This window comes from Rhamphochromis sp. 'chilingali' (assembly GCF_963969265.1).
Source record: "Rhamphochromis sp. 'chilingali' genome assembly, chromosome: 3".
NCBI lineage: Eukaryota > Metazoa > Chordata > Actinopteri > Cichliformes > Cichlidae > Rhamphochromis > Rhamphochromis sp. 'chilingali'.
Genome location: NC_137931.1, coordinates 21,553,344 through 21,578,520, shown reverse-complemented (window position 1 = coordinate 21,578,520; position 25,177 = coordinate 21,553,344). Strand labels below are relative to the sequence as shown.

Genomic DNA, 25,177 nt, shown 5'->3' with positions numbered 1-25,177 from the left:
GTTACTTGTTATGGACCGGCCAAACAGGTCACTGTGCTCCCTGAACTGAATTCTGATCCACTTTTGGAACTAAAAATATCAAACCAAGTGATACGATTTGGTAATGAAAGTGTTAAAAACTCAAACTCGACTGCACTATAGTACCCAAGCTTAAATTAATTTTTGGATAAACAGTATCTTAGCGCAGTGATTCCAAAAGTGTAGGCCGGGACTCCCTGTTGGGTGGTGAAGATTTGGTGGGGCCCATGGGATTTTGGGGTTTTTAAGTGGGCTGGTGAAGGATATAAAAGTGGCAGCATTCATCTCTACTATTTTTTTTGTTGTTCTTGTTCTTTTATGTTTTTATTTAAATGAAAGAACCAAAGTGAGTTGCTCTGGTGCTGACCCCGTGACTCATCGCACTGCCTTGTGGTTCTGAGTGGTATTGCATGAAATTGCAGCCTTGCCCTTTTTTAACAACAGTTGATATCGCTTCAACACACCACATGGAAGCTGTTACCTTGAACTAATTTTAGAACCTTTTAAACTATTTTCAAACATTGCAATAAACAATAAGAACCTTTCAAAAATAATAGTAAAAATTTTATTTAATTTTAAAGGTCAGCAGTATTTCAGGCGCAACAAGTAACGGAGGCATTGTGATATACTTTGAGTATTATGGCTGACAATAAGCTCAAGTTTTGGGCCAACATCAGTTTTTTTTTTCAAGGGAATTCAGCAAGTCTCTGGCAAATGGGCAGACGATCAGTTATAATAGTGAAGTCCCAGGACCATCCCACAGATGCAGGCATACCTTTCACGATCAGGTTCAAACCGGATTTGGACGACATTGATCACAGAACTCGCCACACAATAGAGTTCAAAAAAATAAAGTTTAATGTTTATGTGCTGTATAACAAATAAAATATATTAGTGTTTAAAAAACAGGTGCATAACTAGGTGAAGCCTAATCTATCACTTTACAATAAACAGTGAGGAGAAGGGTGATCAGTGAGACGGCAGCTCAGACATGCGACAGTCACGCCAACCAGGCCAGTGTTTGAGCCGATCGGGCTGGGAAAAAACAAAATAAAACAAAAAATTCCCAAGCGATATATATATGTATATATATATATAATTTTTTTTTTTACAAGCCCAAGTCTTTGCTAGTTAAAACAAAACCACCTCATGGAGTTTTTGTGAAAGGAGAATGATGTCTTTAAATACAAACATGGTGCTCTGTGCACTAAAAGCGAGACAACACAAACATTTCCCACCCTGATGACAGACATACAGTTACTGAGCACAAAAAAGATGAATCCATATAAATGCAAATAGACTTATTACTTACATAAATATTGCATTGGCCTGTCGTTACGCCGAGTGAGACTAAAACTATCTGTAGAGGGGGGCAGGGTAAGAGTCTGACCAAAAACTGTCTGGACGTCATCATCATCATCATCTCGGACCAAACAGACATATTTACACAATGTGGCGAACACGTAAAAACACAGCGAACACTTAATTGTTATGTATCTACCTCTAAACAGCAAAAACACATTTGAAATATGCACCGATGGCCATCACAGGTGGATTAAACACTGTTAAGAGCTAAGGCTAACAACATTATCATCATGTAAAGCATGTTTTTTATATACCAGACAGGTTCACGTGGTTGTATTTTTTTTCCTCAGTGACACTTAAAAGATTTCTTTTTCTTTGTTTTTAAATGTTTTTGCTCTACATACATAAACATTGTATTGACACCAAAATCTACAGCAGAGTTACACTCGACAAAGGAAAAACCCTGGTTTGAGAGATTAGGCTAGCACTATTTGTTATCACGGTACTATTTACAGACCCAGGCTGCTGCTCCACGCACAGCAGCAGCAAACAGGAGTTTTCCTTCCCCCCCCAGCTGCTGTTGAAATTAAAATAAAAAAACAAAACCTGCAAACCTGCAAGATTTTAATTCTGTCTTCAGAAAATTTTTCCTTAACCCATGGGGCTGCTGGGAGCTTGTTGGATCTGTTCTAAAAAACCTCACAGGCATCTTTTTATTCCTGAAATACTCCCTGTTTGCAGATGCGTGGTTTTGGTTCAACAGCAGTGTTTTGCTAAATTACAAAGTGAAATGAACCAATTAGCTCGGCCTCTGGCATGCCAGCCCAGCCATTCTGCCAAGACGGATGACAGAGGTCCCCTGGTGCTACTCCACAACAGCTCTTGTACATCCTCTTTTTAAATTACCTCCCATCCCATAAATATACACAAGACAAGAGCGAGGCAGGGAGGATTAATCCCACCTCGCCAGTTTCCCAATTTGAAGTGAACGATAAAAAAATGAAAAACACAATAAACAAATAGGAACTGCTACAGGGGCTGTATCTTAACTCAGTCTCCCTACAGTACTTACACCTTTGTTTCAAGTTACAGTATGCAGACACCTACGTTAGGATTGGGAGAGTGACGGAGGCTCAAAAGATGACACAAGCTAAACGCAGCTAAAATAAAAAAAATAAATACATTTAAAAAAAAAAACAACTTCTTGTTATTCTAAAAAGTTAAGCTTTGCTTCTAAAGTCATGAAAAAAAATCTACCTTTATCACTTTTATCTTAAAATGCTACTTTAACATATTTTACAATAAAAAAAAGTTATGTTTTCATGTTTGGTCATTTTTAGACTTTAGAAGGTTTATGGATGTCTTGTTAGCTTCTGTTTAGTATTACACTGATTTAGAGACACCCTGTATGTGTGTTGCTTTGAGCTAAATGCTAGTATTAGCAACTAAAGTGGTCACAGTGACATTAAGCCACCATCTTGCTAAAAAGCACTAAATACAAAAGCAGCTGAACGTGATGGGAAGGAGCTAAGTGTAATTTATGTCATGAACAACAAAAACGTTTGTCTCAAAATTTGTGCTACTTTATCTCCTTGTTATAGAGCTTTTTTTGACTTTATTCAGACTGCAAATGTCAAGAGATAAAATCTCTTCAGCATGACCTGGGTCTAACCCAGGGCTTCATTCCAGGAGGATGTGCCTAAAACACTTTACCTAGAAGTCCAAGAGCTATCCAGGTCAAATGAACCAGCTCAATTCGCTCTTTTCGCTACTCTGAGCTCCCCCCAATTGATTGAGCTCCTTTGGCCCTCACCAGAACATAGGTGAGGGCAGGAACATAGATCTGCCGGCTGAATAGAAGCGTGGTGTTTCTTCTTTTTTTTCTTCTCTTGTTGCTAGTCAGACTTTCTAAAAACTAAACTGCAAATGTCAAAAAAATTAACTAGCTGTGTAGATGTGCCCCCTTATTCATCTTCTGGGGAGTATGAATGTCAAAATTTGATGCTAGTCCAGAGATATTGACCAAAGTAGGTAACTGACTGACTCACTGAAATTCCGATTCCTACATATACTGAATAAAATACTCAGACACGACACATAAAATATTTAGCTATTTATCCTGAGTTTTGGCACAGATGTCATCGCCTTTAAATATTACTTTTATAAAGCGTTAACAACAATGAGGTGAGATTAGCCCAAAATTTGCTTTTGAAAGTCTACTTAAATCCCTCATTTTAAGGAACCTCCAAATGGGGTGTGGCCCTGTTTGGAATAATCAAATTTCATGAGTTTTTATTTTCCAAATTCTGAACAGATTTGAGCTAGCAGCCTGAACAAGGCCTGAGATTCGTCCTCTGGGGACCACGAATGTCTTTTCCAATTCATTTAGACTATAGAAAGTTTTCAAAAACATGGTTGTTAAATATTTAATAAATAAATGCCAAATCTGATAACATTCTCTTTCAGATTTGGGAAATATAAAGTGTTATCAAGAAGCTAAACTTACAGCACCATGGCAAAAGTTTTCCAGAAATTAGCTTTTTCCCCCATCTTTGAATCTACGCGTGAGTTAAGATTCAGCCCCAGCATCACAGCCTGCACTCTGGCTGTCCAAAAAAAGCAGGAAAACCAACACCAAGGCAGAGGTAAAGAGGACACAAATGTCTGCAACAGATTACTCTTAAATTACAGGTACATCTAATGTGTACAACTAATCAACAGACAAAGACCAGAGAGCACTGAAGAACTTCTCAAAATGCTCTTTAGGTGCTTTGGCAGATACCTTTGAAAACAAAGAAACAAACATACTAAATCAAAGAAAAATAAATGCTATTCATGAGGCAACATTGGTTGTTAAGGCTCTACTGTGTCTGTGCTTGCTTAGTATCTATTGATGGATAGTAACTGCATACTGTCAAGTGTGAGTAGAATGAAGTGGGGGGGGGGGGGGGGGGGGTCGAATGGCGAGGCGGGAGGCACTATGTGGAGTCTTCAGGCTCTGACTTGATGGTCTTCTTCTCTGCGTTCGTGGACGCCCGCTGTGACGTTCCATTTTCTGAAGGAAAAAGGAGAATGTCATCAGCAAAGAGCTTCATAATAACAAACAAGTCCTGCAGAGCGGTTACTGTAAAACACTTTTGTTGTATGTATCCTTCCATGAGCTTAAATCTTGTCCAAAGTGTCTTTGAGTAAGGCACAGCCTTTTAACTTCCTGCTCATTTGAAAAATCATTACATTTTTTGTATGAATATCATTTCAGGTTAGTCGCCATCACTAACCTATTGCTGGTGTTTTGGTCTCATCTGTGTTGCTGTTGTTGCTGTTGATGTGGTTGTGATGGCGCTTCAGTTCATTGGCTAGCTGCTTGCCCAGTGGGAGGTCGCCTTCCTGCATGTTCTGACTTACCACCCGCAAGTTTATTGGTCGTTCATCTGGAAAAAGTAAAAAATAAAGGCAAAAACAGTTAGCTTTCCCAATCAGTTTCTCAAAGAAAAGTGAGCTAAAGAACCTTTAAAGTACCTTAAACAGTTTTTTATAACTGCCCTCTTCGCCACTATTTTCACCAGGAATTTCAGGGAATAACAACCAATAGTGACATAAAAAATATTCAGTAAGCAACAGCCCAGTACAAAATGAAAATTTCACCTACTATCTCTGAGATTAAGCTAAAGTAAATCCACTGGGATAGAAGTCAACATCAGCCCAGATGTTTGATGTAACACCAGCTTTGTTTTACATGTTCAATATTCCCAGTGGCAACAAAATGAGTGTGTTTGTGTGTGTGTTAAGCTGCTGATCCCTCATGTTTGCCTTTTATTCCCCCTGAGAGACAAAAAAGAAACAAAGACGGAGGAGAAAAGGGTGGATGAGGGGAAGCTGTGACAGTATTTTCCACCACATTCGACTGCTCGTGCCCAATGCAGCTGTTATTTAGTTGTTTATATGCACATTAGCCTCCTGTCTTGGGATTGTTTTGCTGATATTTTATCATGTATAAGGTATGAATTTTACACACAATACAAAGAAATGTGACATTAGAGCCAGATGACTTTGTCATTTTTGTAGCTATTTGCTAATAGTGCAGCTTTCAATCACACAACATGTGCTGTACTAAAAGATATGGCCTTTCATATATTTCCTGCTTTCTAAAGTTTCCATGCACTTTTTCCAAAAAAGGAGATAGAGTTCTGTTTTTGGGATAAAATTATTCAATTAAGCTGAAATAGATATAAAGGTCCTTTTCTTTTCTTTGGAGGGTAGACGAGCTTTAATAAGAAGAAGGTAAGCGAGGCGTCGTAAAGATTTACTTCTGTCTGAGCCTGTTCAGCTGGACTTCATATGAAGTGTTTACACTGTCTGTGTAATCTCCGATGACTGTATAAAAAAGGCACTGCATAAACTTAGAGGACAGTGACACTGCAGCTTTTCACTTTCATTTTTAAGGCGGTGTCACACATAGTGTGTAAAATAATACATTTGCTGTTACAACTAACATATTCAGGTTTAAATAGTTTATCCAGAGACATTATAAACAGTGGTGTTTGATGTAATCACAGTACATTAGAGTAAACTGTAAGCTACCTGACAGGATCATTAAATGTTCATCATCATAAATCTCCATCTCTGCCTGTCTGATTGTCTTCCTCACTTCTCTGTATGTGTCATTTCTCTCTCTTTTTGTCATGTTTCTTAAAAAAAAGTAAGTCTGACATTTATTTCTTCAGCATGTTGAGGATGTCCGCCTCTCGGCCTGTGACGGCTGTACCCCCTGATCATGAGACCCCAAATTAAATAAGCTGTTAAGAAAATGAATGCATGTTTCCGAAAATGTTTCACAATAAAAGCTTTGTTAAGCAACCAAATGTACTTTATACACTATTTGTACAATGCTGAGTTTGTACAAACAGTGTAATGCAGTGACTCTAACAAAGTCATTTACTAAAATTAACTAATTGATTAATATAACATCACTGTTTGATTACCAAATAAATATGCAGTAGACTGAGGTTAATTATACCCTTATAATGAGGTCTGCTATTATAACATGACATGACATACAGACTTCCTAGTTTTGGTTATTTTAGCTCTGCTAGAAAAAGTATATTTCGCAGACCAGCAGCTGCTCCAAGTGTTGCTTTTAGCCTGACTTTGCAAGGATGCCATGTTTCATCTAACCTTCCAGAAAATCTGCAAAATATCTAAAAATATCCAGATGTTTTAGCTCAAACGGTCAGAAGCTGCAGTTATTTTCTTTCTTCTTTTCAAATTAGGTGAAACAGACTTGCCTTATTGGCCATACAAGTCTCTATTGCTCTTATGGAAATTTAAGGAGCTGGGTGCCATTAAATTATTGTGTAGGAAGATGATGAAATTAAAAGAGCTGCAGTCAAATCTCAAATGATGGAAAGTCAGGATGGACGCTGCATGTACCCCATGATTTAATCCTTAAGCCTCTACAGATAAATCAACTGTTTTATTGAAAGCCAACTTTTTAAAAACTATCTCAGCATCCACGCTGTTTAAAATTCCCAGCATTAACACTCAACATTTCTTATTGTTTTTCATTTTAAAAAATGCAAAAGAAGAGGTGCTTCTACTGAGCAGTTTGTTGTTAAATTTCAGGGTTTTATCCCAGTGGAATAAAACATAAAGGGGCAGAGAACGAGAGAATAAAAAGGAAACCTGCAGGAGAAGAAAAATGACAGAAGGGGGGAAGAAGAAGAAAATAAGAAAGGAGAGCAGAGAAGAAGAGGGGGAGGAGAGAGAGAGAGAAGTAAACAGCGAGAGAGAGATAGAGACGCCCCCCTCCAGGCAACTGGCTGGAGGTAAACAGGTGTGGGCGTGATAATTACAGGTGCATTGTGGGATTTGTGGGAACAGCGATATAATGAGCTGTCGGGAGTGGGTGAGGGAGGAAAAGGATAAAAATGAGATGAGGCCCGGAGGAGAAGTAAGATCCTGAATAATGATGCACCCCCCCCCCCCCCCCCCCCCCCCCCCCCCCCCCACCTCTCTGTTTGAGAAATCGGAGTGGGAGCAAATGGAGATGAAGAAAAAATACAAAATAAAAGGTGACAGCTGCCACGGCGGCCGGGTGTGGAAAATCAGCACCTATAGGTGTTGTTTCCATCCACGCATCCTGTGACATTTATGACATGAAGCATGTCTGCAAATTACTTGGTGCACTCCAAGAATGTCGGCCTCTATTCAGCTTAAAGACCAACAAAGAGCAAAGATTTGGCTCAAAAACAAAACCCCAGCTGGGTGTTTTCTCTTGACTGGACACAAGGGGCAGCAGTGAGTCACTAAAACAAAACAAAAACAAGAAAAGATGCTAATAATGCTTAGACAAGCCAAAAAAGGGATATGTTTTTCTAGACTCAAGCTTTTTGATCTCTGCTCATTAATCACAAAAAACTGACTGGGCGCCAGTTTAGCTCAGTGCGTTGAGCGGATGACCACATGCCATATGACTGAGAGCGGCCGGGTTCAACTCCTGAGATGTTTAACAAAAAAAACGGACTGATTTATATTATATATTTGGTGATGTGACCAGAAACTTTAAAAATATAAAAAGACGAGACGACAGAAACCCACTTAAACCATTTTTTTGAGTGTTGATTTTGCACAGTTTGTCCACCAGAGGTCCGGTGCAACTTAGGGTAAGCATGTGCTTGGATTGCAACAAACACAACAGCTGATCCATGCAAAGTCGATAAGAGCAAAAACCTGAATATCACATATTAAATCACTACACTGTTATCAGTTTTAAAAATCTGAAAATTAGCCAGGCAACTTTTGTTCAGTTATGTTTCAAAACGAAAATATTAAAATTACCAAGGAAAGACGTGCTGGGTGCTTTCTTTTAACTGGACACAGGGGGCAACATTGAGCCAACTATAACAATCGCGCAGGAATCTAAAAAGACTCGAACACGCCACACAAATATGAGGTTTATGTTTTGCTGAAAACAGATGTGAGTGACTTAACATGTTATTAAACTATTAGTATATTATTAAATTATATTTTTTAGCTCATAGACAGAAAAAATGCCCAGCATAGTCTCCATTTATTGGAGATTATCATACACTAAACATATAAACTACCAAGGAAGCTACAAAGGAAAAAAGCAAGGAAAAAAAAACACTAGGTGTTTTCTCTTGATTAGACACAGGGGGCACCAGTGAGCCAGCCACAACCAACAAAAGATACTAAAAATACTTGAAAAAGCCAAACAAATATAGAGTTTTTAATTTACTGGAAATCAGTTCTGGGTGTTTTTATATTAAAGGTTTGTTTTTGGCTGGATCTTCTTTTAGTGGATGCAGCCATAGATTTAAAAAAAAAAGAACATTTCCAGTGAATGGCAAGGGGTAAAAACAATCAGGTCAAAGTTACTTACTCTGAGATTTACTCCTTTTGCTTCCAACTGTGATTAAGACCAACAACAACTAGCAAAAGGTGCTAAAAATACTGCAACAGAGTGGAGATTTATGCTTTTGCTGAAGCCGTCATGGGCAGTTTTGCATAAAAAAAGCTTTTCTTCCGCTAATATGTGACAGAAAAACAGATTTATGGTTTACTGGAAGCGGTTTGGGGCTCTTTTTTTTAATATTCCTGAGTTTCAGTTTGCTTTCAGAGTTGCATCTAACCTCATTATTCAGTCAGGATCGTCTTTCGCACGTCCTGGGAGATTTATTACTAGATAATAATATGCTTCAAGAGAAATGTTTGGTAAACTTCACAGAAACATTTAAATGCCAGAGTCCTTTAACTTTATGATCGCACCTTAAACGTTGGATTGACTGGTTTGGAGTCAAAAGTATTTTCTCCTTGCACAAACCAAAGCGAGGCATCATAAAAATTTTAAAAGACTCCACCTTTTTAAATTCCTTTGTTGTGTAATTTTAATTGTGTTGTTATCGGCTGTACTGACAAGTATGACCTCTTACTGAGGAGGTGTGCCTGTTGCGACCAGAAATGTTTTGATAAGTTCAGGTTTCCGCTGATAAGCATCAAAGACGGCGGGATTTCATGAGGGCCGTGGGTGGTTTTTATCTTCATCCCTTTTTAAAATGTAGCCTCATTTCCATGTCACATTTGAATTCATTCCTTATGTTTTTGTAATAGTACATATCTAACAGTGGGGGTGAAACACGCCTCTGTTAACGGCCGCCCTACCTTGGCTGTCTCTGCTGGCGTCAACGGCTGCGTTTCCGTTGGTGTTCTGTGCATTGTTGAGGTACTTTAAGGCGGCGGGGGGGATCCTCCAGTCCAGAGCCTGGAGTCGTTCCTGGACAGCGGCATCCTGCAGGATCTCCATCTGCCTCGCCAGCAGACGCTCCAATTGCATCTGGTGGACACAAACAAAGAGCAGTCAGATATGAACTGTGGGTAAAAATATCTTCTGCAGTCTCTCGATCAGGGGTCTCCAACTCCAGTCCTCGAGAGCTACTGTTCTACTACTGTCCTTACTCCAACACAGTTGAATCAGATGGTGGAATTACCTCTTCAGCATGCCATCAAGTTTGGCAAAGGCCTGGTAACAAGCTATTCATGTGATTCAGGTGTGTTGGAACAAGGATGCATCTAAAAGCTGCAGGACAGTAGCAATCGAGGATTGAAGTTGGAGACCCCTGTGCTAGATGTTAGAAAATACAAGCTTTCATATGAAGATGTGACTTTCATCTGTGGACTCTCAGTAAGACTGTGATAAATGGATCTGCTGAGACATTATAGGTAGATAAAAAAGTGGATTCTGAGCTTTACTGGTCTTTAACAGGTAAAAATACAAACTAGTACGGTCCAGAGGTGCACGTAAAGACGACCTTGAACGTGAGAACAAAAAAATTTAAATCCAGTTCTTGGTTTAAAAATCTTCAAAGAAACTTTTAATCAAGTACCAACCACAATGTGGACTTTGTTCCAATGTTATAAAATAAACAAAAGAGGAATTCAATGCACCTTTAAGAAATAAAGGACATTTTAAGTGCAAATTACTTGTAACTGTTGGATTAGGATTACAAGTAATCTCTAAAACAAAAAAGAAACAGTGTTAAATCCAATAGATTTGGGCCTCATTCTTAAATTTTAGACCTTTCATAATTAAACATAATTAGCCTTTTTACATTTTAAAATATAATCAAAGTATCAGTTTAAGTTTAAATCTTCATTAAAGTAGGAGTTAACGCATAATGGCAGGAATTTTTCACTATAAATTTGACCTTCAGTTATTGCTAATACCAACTACAGAAATAATGACTCAAGTAAATACAGTGACACTCAGACCATTGGGGAAAAGGTCATGGTCACACACACGGGCGTTTCCAGGATTTTCTCCAGGCACAAAAACCAGTCGGTGGAGGTGGGGAGGCTCCGTGGGAAATAAAAAACAAACCAGTTAAAACTATTTAGTCGTGGATAAACTTACTGCCTTCATAAATGTGCATCAGGAGACATCGCTGCCCTCTAACAATATAGCGGCTCGCCTGAAGCATGAGATTTAACGGCGAGCTAACCCAGTGTTTTAGTTTACTGAGTGGTAGAAGTTAAGAAAACATCTCACACATAGGGAGTCGCGAACGACAGGCAAAACGAACTCATTTATTCTTCTCAACTTAAAAAACTTTTTTTTTGTTGTTATTTCAAATTTGCTTTCATTGCATATTATTATGTGACTTGACATTTGTAATATTTTGTAAGGAGGACAACACAGATTTTCCTTAAAAAGAGAATCAACACCTACAATCGCTGTAACTTCCACACATGGTTGCTCTGGTATAATTATAGGTGGGCACCAAGGCCACCCCAGCTCCCCCTCTTTAGCTACACCTCTGCATATAATTGCTAAACAAGCTGTGAGAGCACGAAGAAGCATCTGAGGTTAAACCAGTTTTACCTTCATACACAGATTAATTGATACATATGAATAAATCCTTTAAAATCCACCGATTTTTGCTGAATTTTATTCTTTTTGATAAATGCAGTGTCTTAATTTCAAAGTTATTACCTTCTAGTTTCTGATATTGTACTTATTTAACATGCAGGTTAAGTAGAAAAGAGAGAAAACGCTTTCTGAGGTTTTTTTTGCTTCATTTATAATAGATAATACCTAGAGGATGACTATGAAGCACGATGAAGATTTCTAGATCCTTTTTTAATCCTGTCATCCACCCGTGTGAGGGTTCAGACCTGTAAGGTAAACGGCATGTGCGATATATCTGAACTGCTTTGAGGTTTGACCTAAATCCGAGTGACCTGACTGAGGGTGAACTTTTGCCCCCTGCATCTGCCTCTTGGGTGCGTTAAACCAACCCGGGGAAAGAGCTTGAAAGCAGGAAAATGACCTCCTTAAATGAGCTTCAGCGAAGTGAAGTCTGACAAACAACAGCGCAGCGTGGTTGCTGTCAGTCGGCACATCTCTGTCACTTTAAATTACTGCAGGACACGTCCATGCACGGAGAGACAAGCAGCAGTTCAGAGAGGCCTGCCGTGCGAACACAACCGTGAAATCTCTTCTTCTCCTGAATGCTGTTTGTGGAAATCACATCAGCGTGACGGGTGTAACAAACACTGAGTGATCAGCTGGAGTACATATACGTTAGGCCACATGTGTTCACATAGGGAGCAGGCGCTGAAATGTTTTCTGGCTAATGAGTGATCATAAAGCTGTCCTCCTACACTCCGGCTCTAATTATGAACAGCAGCAGCAGCGGCGTGGAAACCAGTGAAGAGTCTAACTAGGACTGCCTCAAACATCTGGCGACATGGTGAGGAACGACAGTCGTTCCAATAAGACAACTCTGGGCGATCAACCTCAAAAGACATCCAGATGAGGAAAAGAAATACAAAGTGCTGACGTCTGCTCTTAGGAAACAGCCTTTTTGAATGATCACCACTGCAGTAGATTTAGCCACTTTTTTATAAACTCTTTAGGCTTCAAAATAACAGCTGCTTCTCTGGAATTGAGATGGCAAGTGTTTGTTATGGCTACCTGCAGATTTCGTCCAACGGTTTCCTCTCCTTTCGACTTGGCGCACGCCAGTTGCTCCCTCAGCATCTCCTGTCGCATGTGGATGGCCTGCAGCGCCTCCTGGATGTCGAAGAAGTTCTCCTGTTGGTGTGACAGACAAACACGTATACATGTTTTGGGTTTCCATTTTATTGTTTCTTTAAGATTCATTTGAAGGTTCTGGTTGGTTCTCAGAGCCAAGAAGAAATTGAGTTTCTCTCAGTAGTCAAGAAAATATGGTGTTTTAGTATGAAACTACAAATCTCAACCCTGCAACTGACAGCTAACATCTTGGTGAAGTGTCAGTCACACAGGTAAAGTATAATGAGGTCAGTGTATGTGCAGGTAATCCCCATGAGCCGAACTCTTTAAAAGCTGCTCCAAACACACAAACAGTTTTTTCTACTCATGGGTTTTTATGATGTCAGTAAGAGGGAATTCCTTATATGCTCCACCCACCTGCTTTTTAAATCTTCTGTTTGGGAGTGGTAGCCAATCAAAAGAAAGTTGGCTTGAAGGGGGAGGAGCTAAATCAACGAGGCTCAGTATGATATAAAGATGGATTATTTTAAACTGTGATTCATGCAAAGCTACCTTAGGGGAATATTTTCAAAGCACGAAGGTGTTTTTTTGAACTGACATCCAATTTGTGGCTGATATTTTTTAAATAACATTTAACGGTTAGTTTTATGTTTCACCCTTCACTGAGCACATGAAACTGTATACAGCAGAGCAACAGAGCAGCAGGTCAAAGACAAATTTATAAGAATTTTTAGAGGTTAAATTTGCACAAAATACACTGACGCTGTTCAAGGCTTGTTCTGGTTTTAAAAATGATAATATTAATGAAAACTCCAGGCAATATAGAGAACATTTTAATAGAAAAGAACAATTAAACAATTAAAATAAGAAATATCATTTCTGGAGGCAGATTTTATTAAAATGAATAAAGTCGCTAAGAAGCGTTTTACTCTGTTATTAATTAGTTTGAACTTATTTTGTCAACATATAAATAATTGCAACTATTTTCTTTCACGTTACAATTTAAAAACTAATTAATAACACACTAATAAAGCTTATTTATTTAAAAGAAGAACTAGTATTGCTGCTATTTCTTGCTACTTATTTTGGTTATTGGGTTTATCAAAGCTTACACAATACAAATTCCTTTGATTTGTTTATTAACAGACTCGGGGGAATTTTTTCTCACTGTGGATTTCTGCAGAAATTCCCCCATCTTTAAGAGCTCAGAGTAGTTTTTGTGAGCAGGTGTCGGCTTATCTGCAGCTCCGAGGTCCCAGCCGAGTGTGCGTCCGCCACATGTTTTCGATCAGAGGTCTACACGCTGAGAGGAGCTATTCAAAGACAACTCTCTCAGTCAACTGTGTCAGGAGAGGAGCACTGAGAGTCCTTTGTACTCTATTCAATGGTGATGCTGATTCGCCCTTAATGTTCCTGAAAAAGTCTTGCAGAGGAGCTCCAGCTGGCCACATCTTTACATTTCACACATTGTAAATACTGAAAATTAGCCAGCAAGGCAGTTCCGGTCATCATGTTTTCAAATAAACTGGTGAATTTAATGAATAGGAAACATTTCGTAGGGATTACTTTCTCATTTTAAAATGACTGTTTGGTAGAAGACAACCCCTGAGGGGTCCAGAAACTGTTCAGAAGCTATTCAGGTTGCAATCAGTTAGGACAAAACAAGTTAAAACCTTTTATTCCAACAAAAAAAATAGATCTTTCCTGAATTTCTCATTGCCTCTTCCTGTTAAAGGGTGGTTCTTCCTCCCCACAGTCGCCAAGTGCTACTAATATTGGATTATGTGATAGCTGAGGTTCTTTCTGGTTCTTCTGTAATATTTTAGGGTGTTTAAATTACAGTATGAAGCACCTTTTAAATATTAAAATCATGTCAGATAGTGATTTTTGGATATCAGTAAATTTTAAAATCGAACAAGGAAAACTAATGAACACCATGGAGAGTCTGAGAAGCTTTTTTAGCTTGGAGGAACACTCCAGAGTTAGGACAGTCTCTTGATAGTTTAAAGGAAATAGAGACATCTCAGTAAAGCCCAAAAATATTTGACAAATGTTGAAATCAAGACGCAAATTGAAAAAAATCTGACCATACCTCTGTTTTAATTCTTTTAGGTGACGGCTCATCTCGGTCTCCACAGCGAGACCTGCAGAGAAAAGTCATAATGCACACATGTCAGTTCCATTGCAACCACTGACATCCAGTTTTTATGCCGAGAATTCGCTGAGCTGACAATTTACCTGGGGAAAGCTTTTTAAAAATGAAAGCATCACAAACGCTAAGAAATGTGAACACGTGATTCATGATGGGCTTAGACAGATGGTCACATGTGTAGTCCAAACACTGTCGGCTCATTTTAGCTTTAAAACCAAACAACTTAAATCTGAAGTCGGCTTCAGTAAGGAAAAGGGGCTCTTACTTGCTGGTGCGGTAGGTGTATTTGTAGGTGACCTCCCTGGAAATCTGCCGGGCGAGTCCGAACAGCTCGTCGCGGCGTGTCAACAGAGCCATGTCCCTCATGCAGAGCTGTGCCGCCGCTTCGTTCACCGTCAGCTGTGGGACACACATGTACAGATAAATCAGGTTACACAGGAAGACCCCCACAGGACAACATTAACCAGAAAAATATGCATTCACCCACTTCGTGAAGCGTCAGGTGCTTGCCGTCCCTCCTCTTGGAGTCAAAGCGTCCATAGATGGCGCTGTACTTCCGGATCTCCTCCTCCCTTCGCGGATCATCATCGCTCATTTCAAAGATGTGTCCGATCATCTTTCCTAGCTTCTTGTTGTTCTTCAGCTGCTCTTTTACCTCAGCCAGGTCCGCCTTTGGGAGGCCAGGCGCCATTCTGTCCACACACTCCATGACCGACTGGACAGCGGCTGCGTCCAGAGCTTCTAAAGCCTCTCTGGGCGAAGATGGGGAGCCGAGGTCTGACGGAGACAGGCTGTGCTCGCTATCATTGCTGTGGCCCGACCAGAACCTCACCTCGCTGCTGCCCTGCAGTGGTGATCCGGCCGACACTTTGTCCCTTGCCACGTCCAGCTTCCCCGGGTCAGAGCAGGCGGCGGCGATGGCTTTGGGCATCTTGACGCTGGCGGTACTGGCGCGGTCCTGAGCGCTGAGCAGCGTGGGTGAGCCCTCGGGCAGTTTGTACACGGGGATGCTGCACACGGGCAGCGAGGTGAGGGGCTGGTTAAAGATGGCGGGGTTGGTGACCCAGTCTCGCAGTGCCTTCTGCAGGCGGCGCACGTGCAGCGGCTTGCTGGCCATGCCGACGAGGGCCATGATCTCCAAGAACTCCTCCTCGCCGGCCTCGCAGAGCTGCTGCACGTCGTCACCGCCCTGCTGGATGAAGGCCTCGTAGTAGTAGAGCAAGTTTGCCCGCTGCAGGATCCTGTAGAGCTGCAGCTCACCCAGGGTTCTCGGCAACACCGCTGCCATACCTAAGAGACGACAAACAGAAGGCCAAAGGTCACTCAGGCACTAAGCTAAGCTAACAAACAGTCACACATGAGATATTGATCTGAAAAAAAAAAAAAAATACCACGATTGGATGAACAGTTATTATAACCTATTAATATAGTGGGAAGATGAATGTGTGGAGGGCCAAAAGTGCCAAATCCACCCCCCCACCTCCAAATTGAAGGTGCCACATAAATATTGCAAAACTAATAACGATTGAGGCATTGATCCAAATAATAATAAATAAATATCAGCAATTAAATATGTTATTTGTGATGATTTTTATACTGTATTATTTACATATTATTACTAATTGGTTCAGTTGTACGGAGGACTGACACTGTCAAAATTAAAAAGAAATAAATAAAAAGAAATAAATAAAAAACAATAGAAAAACAAATAGTGAAAAATAATATATAAACAGAGGCATTAATACAAATTAATATTTTCTTTCTTTTTTGTTTCTGGTGAAATTTAGTTATAAAAGTGCCACCATTTAGATTATACTCTGTAAAATGTGTGGGTATAATAAGCTAAAGCTACACCCTGCAATTTTACAGTCAATAATTTGTGTTTTTTCTGCTTTATTTGTTTGTTTAATTTTTTAAAAGCATTCTCCAATTGTTGTTGAAAACTGTAAATAACCACTGAAATACAATCCCCCCATTTATTTTTACTTTTGGCAATTTTAGACTTCCGTACCAGGAAACAATCTTCCTTAATCTTAATCTTCCATAAGATAACAATAACAGATTGTGGTAGTTCTCTAAGATCGAGTCGTTGAAATGCTTCAGATGTAGAAATGTCAAATCAGTCACGTTCTGACTGAAATCCTCCTGCTGAGTGCCAAATGGTGAGAAACACCAATTTGCCCTTTAAGGAGAAAACAGAAAGGGGGAAAAAATGATGCGCTCACATGACACTAACTCAGTGCTTTGTTAAGATCATCAGCAGTCAATCTCAACAAAGCAGGAACATGTGAATTTCTCTCAATGAGCAGACACTAAAACTGAAAAGAGAGCATGAGGACTTTTGACCTTGGAGACAAAAAACGGAAGTCAAGTTTTTCACTTGAATCTTCACAGCTGAAGAATGTGAAGATGAAAAAAAGAAATGTAAAAATAAATATGCAGTTTTTACTGTTTTCACTGGAGGCTCCATTGCTCATCTGAATTAGCTGCTGTGAGCCGACATGGAGACACATTTCTAAGAACAATGCACAGGAATTATATTTGGACTGCACTTGTTATCCTTGGCATGTGCAGGGTTCCTGTTTATCAGGAGTCCACAGGTGCGTGGATAGGTGAAATCTGCCTCCACTTTTCCGCCAGAAACCACAAACAGCTTTCGCTTTGCCCTGCTTTAACTAACCTACGTCGATCCAAGTGTCTCAAATAAAGAAGTAAACGTTAAAACCAAAGAAAAGGGCAGAAATGAAGTGAAATAATAATTATGAACAACAGTAGTCCAGTAAAACTACTAAAACCTACAACTGAAGTTTACTTACTAAACATCCAAAACACAATCAAAAAACAAGGTAAAATCATAATTAACAGCAGATGCGGTGCGTAGGCAGCTCATTTAGTGTTTTTTTTTCCAAATATCCTTGAGCTTCTGTGCCATATTTTGCTTGAATGAACATTATTATTGGTTTTAGTTGATAGCACTGCATCAACCCAATCCTGGCTTCTCTATATTCGATCCCTGTGTGGTTTACAATTAAAATTCAGGGAGACATCACACTGAAATGTTGGCTGTTTTCAGCCTCTGATCCTCCGGTGAGTCCTTCTCCTGCTCCAAAGTGGAGACTTGAATCTACAGACCAATGCACGAGCAGATAACTCTTGTATGTAGCATTCATACAACACATGTAGATAGATGGAAATCTTTACTGGAACACGTGTAAGATTTAACTCCAGTGCGTGGAGGAAATTTGAACTTGATCAAATGAGTGTGGAGAAAACACGGTGCACATGTTGGTGATCATACCTGGATATGGTCTAGCATACTAATAAATCAGACACATCACAGGTAGGTTGCTACAACCTGCCCATCCAGCATACAATATCTGCACTGAGAAGGTACAAGAAATATATACGTTGCAACAAAGTACTTATTGCATTGCATTATTTATTGCAATTACAATCCTGTCAACAATTACAATCCTGTCATGCCCTTTGCTTTCTTGTGTATACACATATATACACACAACAGTGGTTTGTTTTCTCCGTCTGAAAGCTATAAATCACATGGATATAGCTTTAAAAACTGGGAAAACAGGAATTGTGCACACAACTGTGTAAGTGTTATAACAAATTTTTACAGGGCTGTTTAAGTGACGTTGTTATTTTACTGTCAGTTTACTGTCTTTTTAATTTTACTGTTATTTTAATCTTTTATTGTTATTTATTACAGACATTTTAAGTTCTTGTTTTGTAGTTTTTATTTAAAAAAAAACAACTTTTTCTTAACTTTAGTTGTTTTTTCTATTCTAATTTGCCCTCTGAGCTCGCCTGCCAAAGCACTTTGCAAACTCTGTTCTCAAACTTGTTATTACAGTAATAAAATGTACAAAAAATGTCATTTTTAAATTGCTGCTTTAGCTCTAAATGTGGGTCTACAAACATCTGTGAATCCCTGTGAATAAACGTCTTCTGCGGGCCCACTCGCCGTCCTTTGAGGACGACGCTCGCTTGGCCTTTAATTTTAAAGAAATGATTGAATCTCGTCACTTGCCATCTCAAACTCAGAGAAAACAGGAGAGAAGCTCAGAAACTGGCTTGTTTTTCGACTCTCCCTGTGTGCATGTGAGGCTCTGCGGAGGCCTACAGCTAACAGAGGAGTGGCAGTCAGCGAGCCTGGGTTACTGGGAGGACCACATGCCTCTCTCCACCCCTGCAGGATGTGTAGGTGGTGGGCTCGCCTCGCCCAGAATAGGCTCTGAGAGCCTCAGCCCAGGGAGCCAGGCAGGCAGGCGTCGAGTGAGCAGGGAGAAAGACAAAAGCTGCCTAAGACAGAAAACTGAAACCATCCTCTTTAAAATACGTGGATTTATTCAGTCTACACAGATATCAGAGATCACTGGCACTCAAGGTGACCTCCAGAAGAGCTCCTCTAACTCAGTTTCCTTCTATAAAAACGAGTTTTAGGCAAACAACCCAATAAATGGAAAAAAATAATAATTTTTTTAAAAACGGAATCAGACAACTTTTGAAACTTCCACTCCACGTCCTTATCTTAAACTCACAAATTCTGTTTAGAATAACAACTTTTGTAGCATCTACACAAATGACCAACTGAATAATAACAGTGTCCCTCAGCAAACCTGTAAACATGTCTAGACTAGAGGAAAGATGCCTCCTTTTTTTTCTTGTTTCTTCCAGCTGCAAACAGGTCAACGTGCTTTCTGATTGTAGAAATCTCTCCATTTAACCAAAAAATAAAAATAGTCTTTCCTGGAGTGACGGTTGGAAAAGGAGGAACGATTACGGGCGGTAATAACAGGTAATTTAAGTTCACAGGTCTGCATCACATTCACTATAAAACTTTTAAAAAATGTGGATATAACGTGTGATGTGAAACTCGAGAAAGGCTTGTTGTTTCCTGAGCACAACTTCTCAGTGCGCTCGCTTTCCATTTATGTCACCTCAAGAGTTTACGTTAGCCTTTCCTTACAACTACGGCGGCTTTAACAGAAAGTAATGACGCGGCAAAAAACAATCACTGTGTCAAAGCAAGAGTAAAATTTCACATGAAAACGTGACTGTTTCCAGTCTTTCAATGACAAAAGGTTTGTTTATTTAAGCTCAATGTGAACAAAATGTGACAAAAACTGAAACTAAATGAAGCTCGAGTTCACAAAGAACTCTTGAGCTTTTGTTTTAGCGCTTACACAAGCTTCTTATCTTATGAAAACAGCAAAAATGACTGATCTTAATGATTTGGTTCATTTATGATTCAAAACATCCTGATTTGGCAGCTTGCACACAACATTTGATTTAATTCTTGGAATAAGGATGTTTTTTTCTTTCTTGAAATGTTATTATTTAGTACTCTGAGAAAAGGTGCAATAAAAACCTGAGATTTTTAGAGTAATTTGGCTCATTCAACTCTGAACCTGCAGACGCTTCAGAGCTTTTGCTCGTCTGTGTGTGAATCTGTAGGCGAGGGATTTTTGCTTCTGGAAGTTTTCTGGTTTCCGCCTGTATTCTGAGTTCTATTAAAACTGGATTTGGCTGCAAACAGGTGAACAGTCTGTGAGCACAAACTCAGTCTCAAAATCATCCTACTATCAGGTTATTATTAGCTTCTTTAAAAAGCCTTAATAGATTGGGAATCCTAGCCCGGATCTTGAATAGAAACCCTGAAAAAACTGCCCGCTGCTCCCAGAAACAAGTTGGCAGACTGTCCGATGGGCACTACTTAAAAAAAAACAAACAAAAGAGTTTGGTTTTACACATTACTTTCCATTTTTATCTTGTAACATCTACCAGGTCACCCAGGTCACCCATCTAGGGATAGTGTTCAGTGAGCCTTCACCTCTTTTATGAAATATTTGCCTTTCTGGAAAACAGAAAATCCTCTTTGACTGAAAGGTAACAACATCCAATTTCTTTACCCAAAACAAAACCCAACCTTAATCGTAGACTAGTCTCTGAAGTTATTCATTCCCAGTTGCTGATTTTGTGTCTTCTTTTATGTCTTATTTGGAAATGTGCCATCGGTTAACTAGCCTAAACTAGCTTACATCCTGATCCTGAACACAAAGCCGAAAACCAGCCCAAAGAGCACTTTAGTGATTCTACGAATGAAGGAGGTACAAGCAGAAAAGGGCGGCTACGATGCTGCGTGCTGTACTTTTGAAAATACAGCTCTGGCTGCTTGGTTCGGGAGTTCGTCTAGGGAAAACGGCATGCTCGACACCTTTTTTTCTATCTGCCTCTCATGCAGATAACTGAGGAACTTACCATAACTGTTTGATTAGTAACTGTAATGTGGTTACAGTTGTGTAGCACTGCCCACTTGGCCTAAAGCAAAGTTTTCTGAGGAGCAAATTCTCACCATGTGACTGTGACCAACCAATCAGGCATTAGGCCAGAAGAAGCACTGTAGCAACATCCCGCTGTCCGCATGTGATTTGCTGATACATGTACCAGTTTATTCATGTGTTTTTTAGTAAATGTCGGCCTCTCTGTTCTGTTCAAGATTTTTTCAAATTGATTAACCTGAAACCATGCAGCAACTCATTAATGATGACCCTCCAGTTGCAAATGGATAATCTCAGACATGCTCTAGGCTATGAACTGGGAATTTACCAATTTGACCCTTGTCCTACATCTATCTGTGCTTATATTAGCCTAACCATACCTCTGTAGCCACCCACCAGGTAGAACAAAAAAACCCTAACCCTGAAAACATTGCTGGTATTTAGCTTTCTGTGTTTGTTTGCATGCAACGACGTTAAACTCTAATGTACGCCCGGTTAAAAAAGCCACACTGCTCATTTAACTCTGAATGTTCCAGTGTTTGTTAATTTCAGTTCAAGTCAATTTTAAAGCCAAATCACACCATTGTATTGTAAAGACCCTACAATAACGGAGAGAAACTCCAAGAATCGGACAACTCCCTATGAGCAAGCACTTGGCGACAGTGGGGAGGAAAAACTCCCTTTTAACAATAATAATAATAATAATAATGGATTGGATTTATATAGCGCTTTTCAAGGCACCCAAAGCGCTTTACAATACCACTATTCATTCACTCTCACATTCACACACTGGTGGAGGCAGCTACAGTTGTAGCCACAGCTGCCCTGGGGCAGACTGACAGAAGCGAGGCTGCCATATCGCGCCATCGGCCCCTCTGGCCAACACCAGTAGGCAAGTAGGGTAAAGTGTCTTGCCCAGGGACACAACGACCAGGACAGAGAGCCCAGGGATCGAACCGGCGACCTTCCGGTTACAGATGCGATTCCCAACCCAGGGAGAAACCTAAGGGATTCCTCCTGAAGGAGCGTTTTTACCCAGAAATGGCTAGCAACATCAGATTTATTAGGGGCTGTCTCGAGTTTTCAGGGCTTTACTAAATAAACGTTGTCCAGGCTTGCATTATTTTTGCAACACGCCACACTCATTTGTTCCCATGGGTTCCCCCCTTTTTTGCATTTAAAATAATTTACTTCACAAGCATATAGGCTGAGCTGCTCTCATGTGTTGAGGTCATTTTGTTGAGTAAAGGTCATGGGCTCACTTACTTCTGAAAATAGCCTCTATTTGCATGTCTACGTATTTCTGATATGATCATTATGTTTCTGGGATAGAATGAACCCACATTTTGAGCCTTTAGAATTGACCCCATTAACCCCCACATACACATGCTTTTTTTCTCTAAATGTTGGTTTAGGAAATGGAATATTTGAGGATAAACTCATTATTGTTATTATTTTTCAGGTCCACTGTTAAGCATGTTGCACACCCCACATAACTAACATATAAATTAAGTTTCATTTTCTGATGAACACGAACGCCTCTCCTATCATTTTAGCATTAATGATAAAACCACTCATCCTCCTTCAGATGCTCAGGAGGCACTCGCCAACCTAAGATGGGTATTTACCACCATCTTAGCCCCACAGATGCTTTATTGTTAGACTGATAGGTTGGAAAAAGTGGCAAAAAACAAATAAAATTGACTGTGAAAAGACCCAACCCTGCTAGATCATCATATACTCAGGTGTTTTACTCATCTGTTCCTTGGCATTAAGCTGCTGTGACTTAAATGCAGCAAAAGCTGTAAAAGTTGAACAGTATAGGATGATTTCTTTGGGGTTTTCTCGGTGATGTAAGATAGTAAAATGAATACGAAGCGTGCCTCCTTTCAGAAAAAAGAGAATAACCACCAGATGAACTAACAATGAAATGATTAGAGGAGTTTTCTTGTTCAATAAGTGTTTTCAGCAGCAGAAGGTTATCTGTCCCTCTACACTGCTGTGTGCCTACAAATAGAAACACTGAATTCATTCACTCCGCTTCAGTTCCACTTGTTGTCAATTCTTTCAACCATCTGCACAAACACTCCCAGCCATCTTACTCTAGTTTCATCACAGCAGGTGTGTGTGTGTGTGTGTGCGTCTGTGTGCGCGAGGATGATGAATGCGTGTGTGTGAATGGCAGAATCTTAAGTGAAGTCCTGCTCCACAAAAGCGAGTTTTGCCAGTTGGATCTTTTCACCTGGAGAAACGAGGCGTGCGCTGCCACAATGGCACACACACACAAAACACATGTACACGCATTCATGATGAGTGGATTTCCAGGTGAAGTGCCACGCAGAAGCAGCAGTCCTCCCTCAGCGAGCTGAGAAATCCTTTGATTTCACTGTGATTCAGGAGGAAATTCCCAGAACTACTGTTTGATATCATCACCCGAGCGGCCTGGAAACCATCAGCTCATCTGCCAGACTGTCTGGGATGTTACTCCAACCCTTTGTGAAAAAAGAGCCACTCAAACCCGGCATTCGCTCCAGTGATGAAGCAGCTAAAAACGGCACAAAATGACGCACAATACATCGGAGATCCTCTCGCTCTTTCCTCAAATATTCCTGTAGCAACTTGTCCGTTGACACTCTCGTGACACTCTCCGCAAACCAACCCACCCTGCATAGGATGCTAGAAATTTGGATATAAATGTTTATTTAGAGGCATTCCCATCCCGTTTTTAAAAAAATAAATAAACGGTTTCTAATGGACTAGCGCTTTGGTTTGTGTTTACCTCCCGCTCATGTGGATATTATTATCCCTACAGTGCTATAACACAGGCGGATAGTTTTGCTACAGCGCGTAAAAATGACTTTAGAGCTGTTTTTACGTCCCCTCATAGAATTTTTAAGCTGACTTTAAAGCACATGCAGTAATGTCTGCAAGCATTTCCAAGAAAATAAAAAATAAAAATCATAAAATGTGTCTTTGCAAAACATTTCCAATCACCATTATTATTATTATTAGCAGCAGCAGGTTACATGCACGGTCACCGTCTTTAATTGAGCCTACCTGGTGAGTTTTTGCCCCCCTCTGGTCCGCCCTGGTCCGGTTCCTCGTCTTCCCTTTTCTCCTTCTCCTCCTCCTTCTTCTTCTTTTCACACTACCACTCCTGAGTGTCAATTTGCGCACAAAGAAACCCGCAAAGGAGAGGTCCCGCAGCAGCAGCGAAGTGCGTAAAATTCAAAAGAGAGGAAAAAAAAATCTAAATTCAAAAGACGAATAAAGACAAGAATTATCTCCAAGGCGCACACAGACAAAAAGAAGCGCGCCTGCTTGTGTTTGCTTGCTCAGACCGAGCCACTCTCCTCTCCTCTCTGTTTCTGGAAACTTTTCTCTCTCGACTGCCGTTAAGAGAAAGGAGGGGAAAAAACCGCAGAATATGAGTAAAAAAGCCGCTGACCTTCGTGCGTCTTTCGGTGCGTCTTCTTCCTCCTCCAAAGTGTGTGTGAGTGAGTGTGTGTGAGTGTGTGTGTATGTGCGAGGATGATGAATGCGTGTGTGTGTGTGTGAGTGTATGTGAGTGAGTGTTTGAGTCCTCTCCCAGCGTCTCTCCACTCCCCCTTCCGCACCGTCAAGTCAGACGTGGTAGTGCGATCCTGCGCTTCCGCCTGCGTTTACGCAAAAAAAAAAAAAAAAAAAAAAAATTAAAACACAAGGTACTGGGTGAAGGTGCGGGCGCACTTCTGAATGGAGGAAAAGTGGGCGGGAAAAGAAAAGAAAAGAAAGAAAGAACACGTTTAAATAAGAGCTGCAAAAATGTTGGATGTTTTATGATTAATGGCTCTGTGAGTTATAAACGATGACAGGAGAAGCTGTTGTGAGCCCTAAAAAAGAAAGAAAGAAGAAGAAGAAGCACTAACGTGTTCTCTTCAGATTGGTTCATTTACAGCATTTCTTTATCTGGTGGAAAAACTGAGACGTACTGTTGAAATCGCAGTTATTCTTCTATTAAGACATCTCAGGGATTAAACTGGATTAAAGATAATGTATGCAAATGACCAGTGAACGTGAGTGCAGGGGTTCCTCTGCTTGACTAAAACGTCAATCACATCAGTGACTGGCGGACGTAACAGGGAACCAGATTCCTATTTTAAACTATTTTACTGAAAATAGAACCAGGGAGTGTTTTTAAAAGTGCTGACATGCCTGAATGTTCAATCATCAATAACTCAGACGTTTAACAGTCACAGAGAAACTGCACAAAGTGTTCAGACTGTTTGACTTTAAGCACAGACAGTGTCTGTAGTTTTGCAAAACGATGGAAAAATGCAGAAAAATTAAATTAAATGAAAGTAAAAACGAAAT

General features: G+C 40.1%; 1 protein-coding gene across 1 annotated transcript; it reads right to left on the bottom strand.

Moving 5' to 3' along the window:
* Nucleotides 1–853: 853 nt before the first annotated feature.
* Nucleotides 854–24,409, bottom strand: LOC308394380 (NGFI-A-binding protein 1-like). Its single transcript, XM_080878686.1, has 8 exons — nt 23,882–24,409; nt 15,016–15,818; nt 14,794–14,927; nt 14,469–14,520; nt 12,317–12,436; nt 9,505–9,676; nt 4,602–4,754; nt 854–4,378 (listed from the first exon to the last, which is right to left on the bottom strand). Exons 2-8 carry the CDS (start codon nt 15,814–15,816, stop codon nt 4,302–4,304), a joined length of 1,509 nt encoding a protein of 502 aa, XP_080734812.1. The 5' UTR covers nt 15,817–15,818; nt 23,882–24,409; the 3' UTR covers nt 854–4,301.
* Nucleotides 24,410–25,177: the final 768 nt, after the last annotated feature.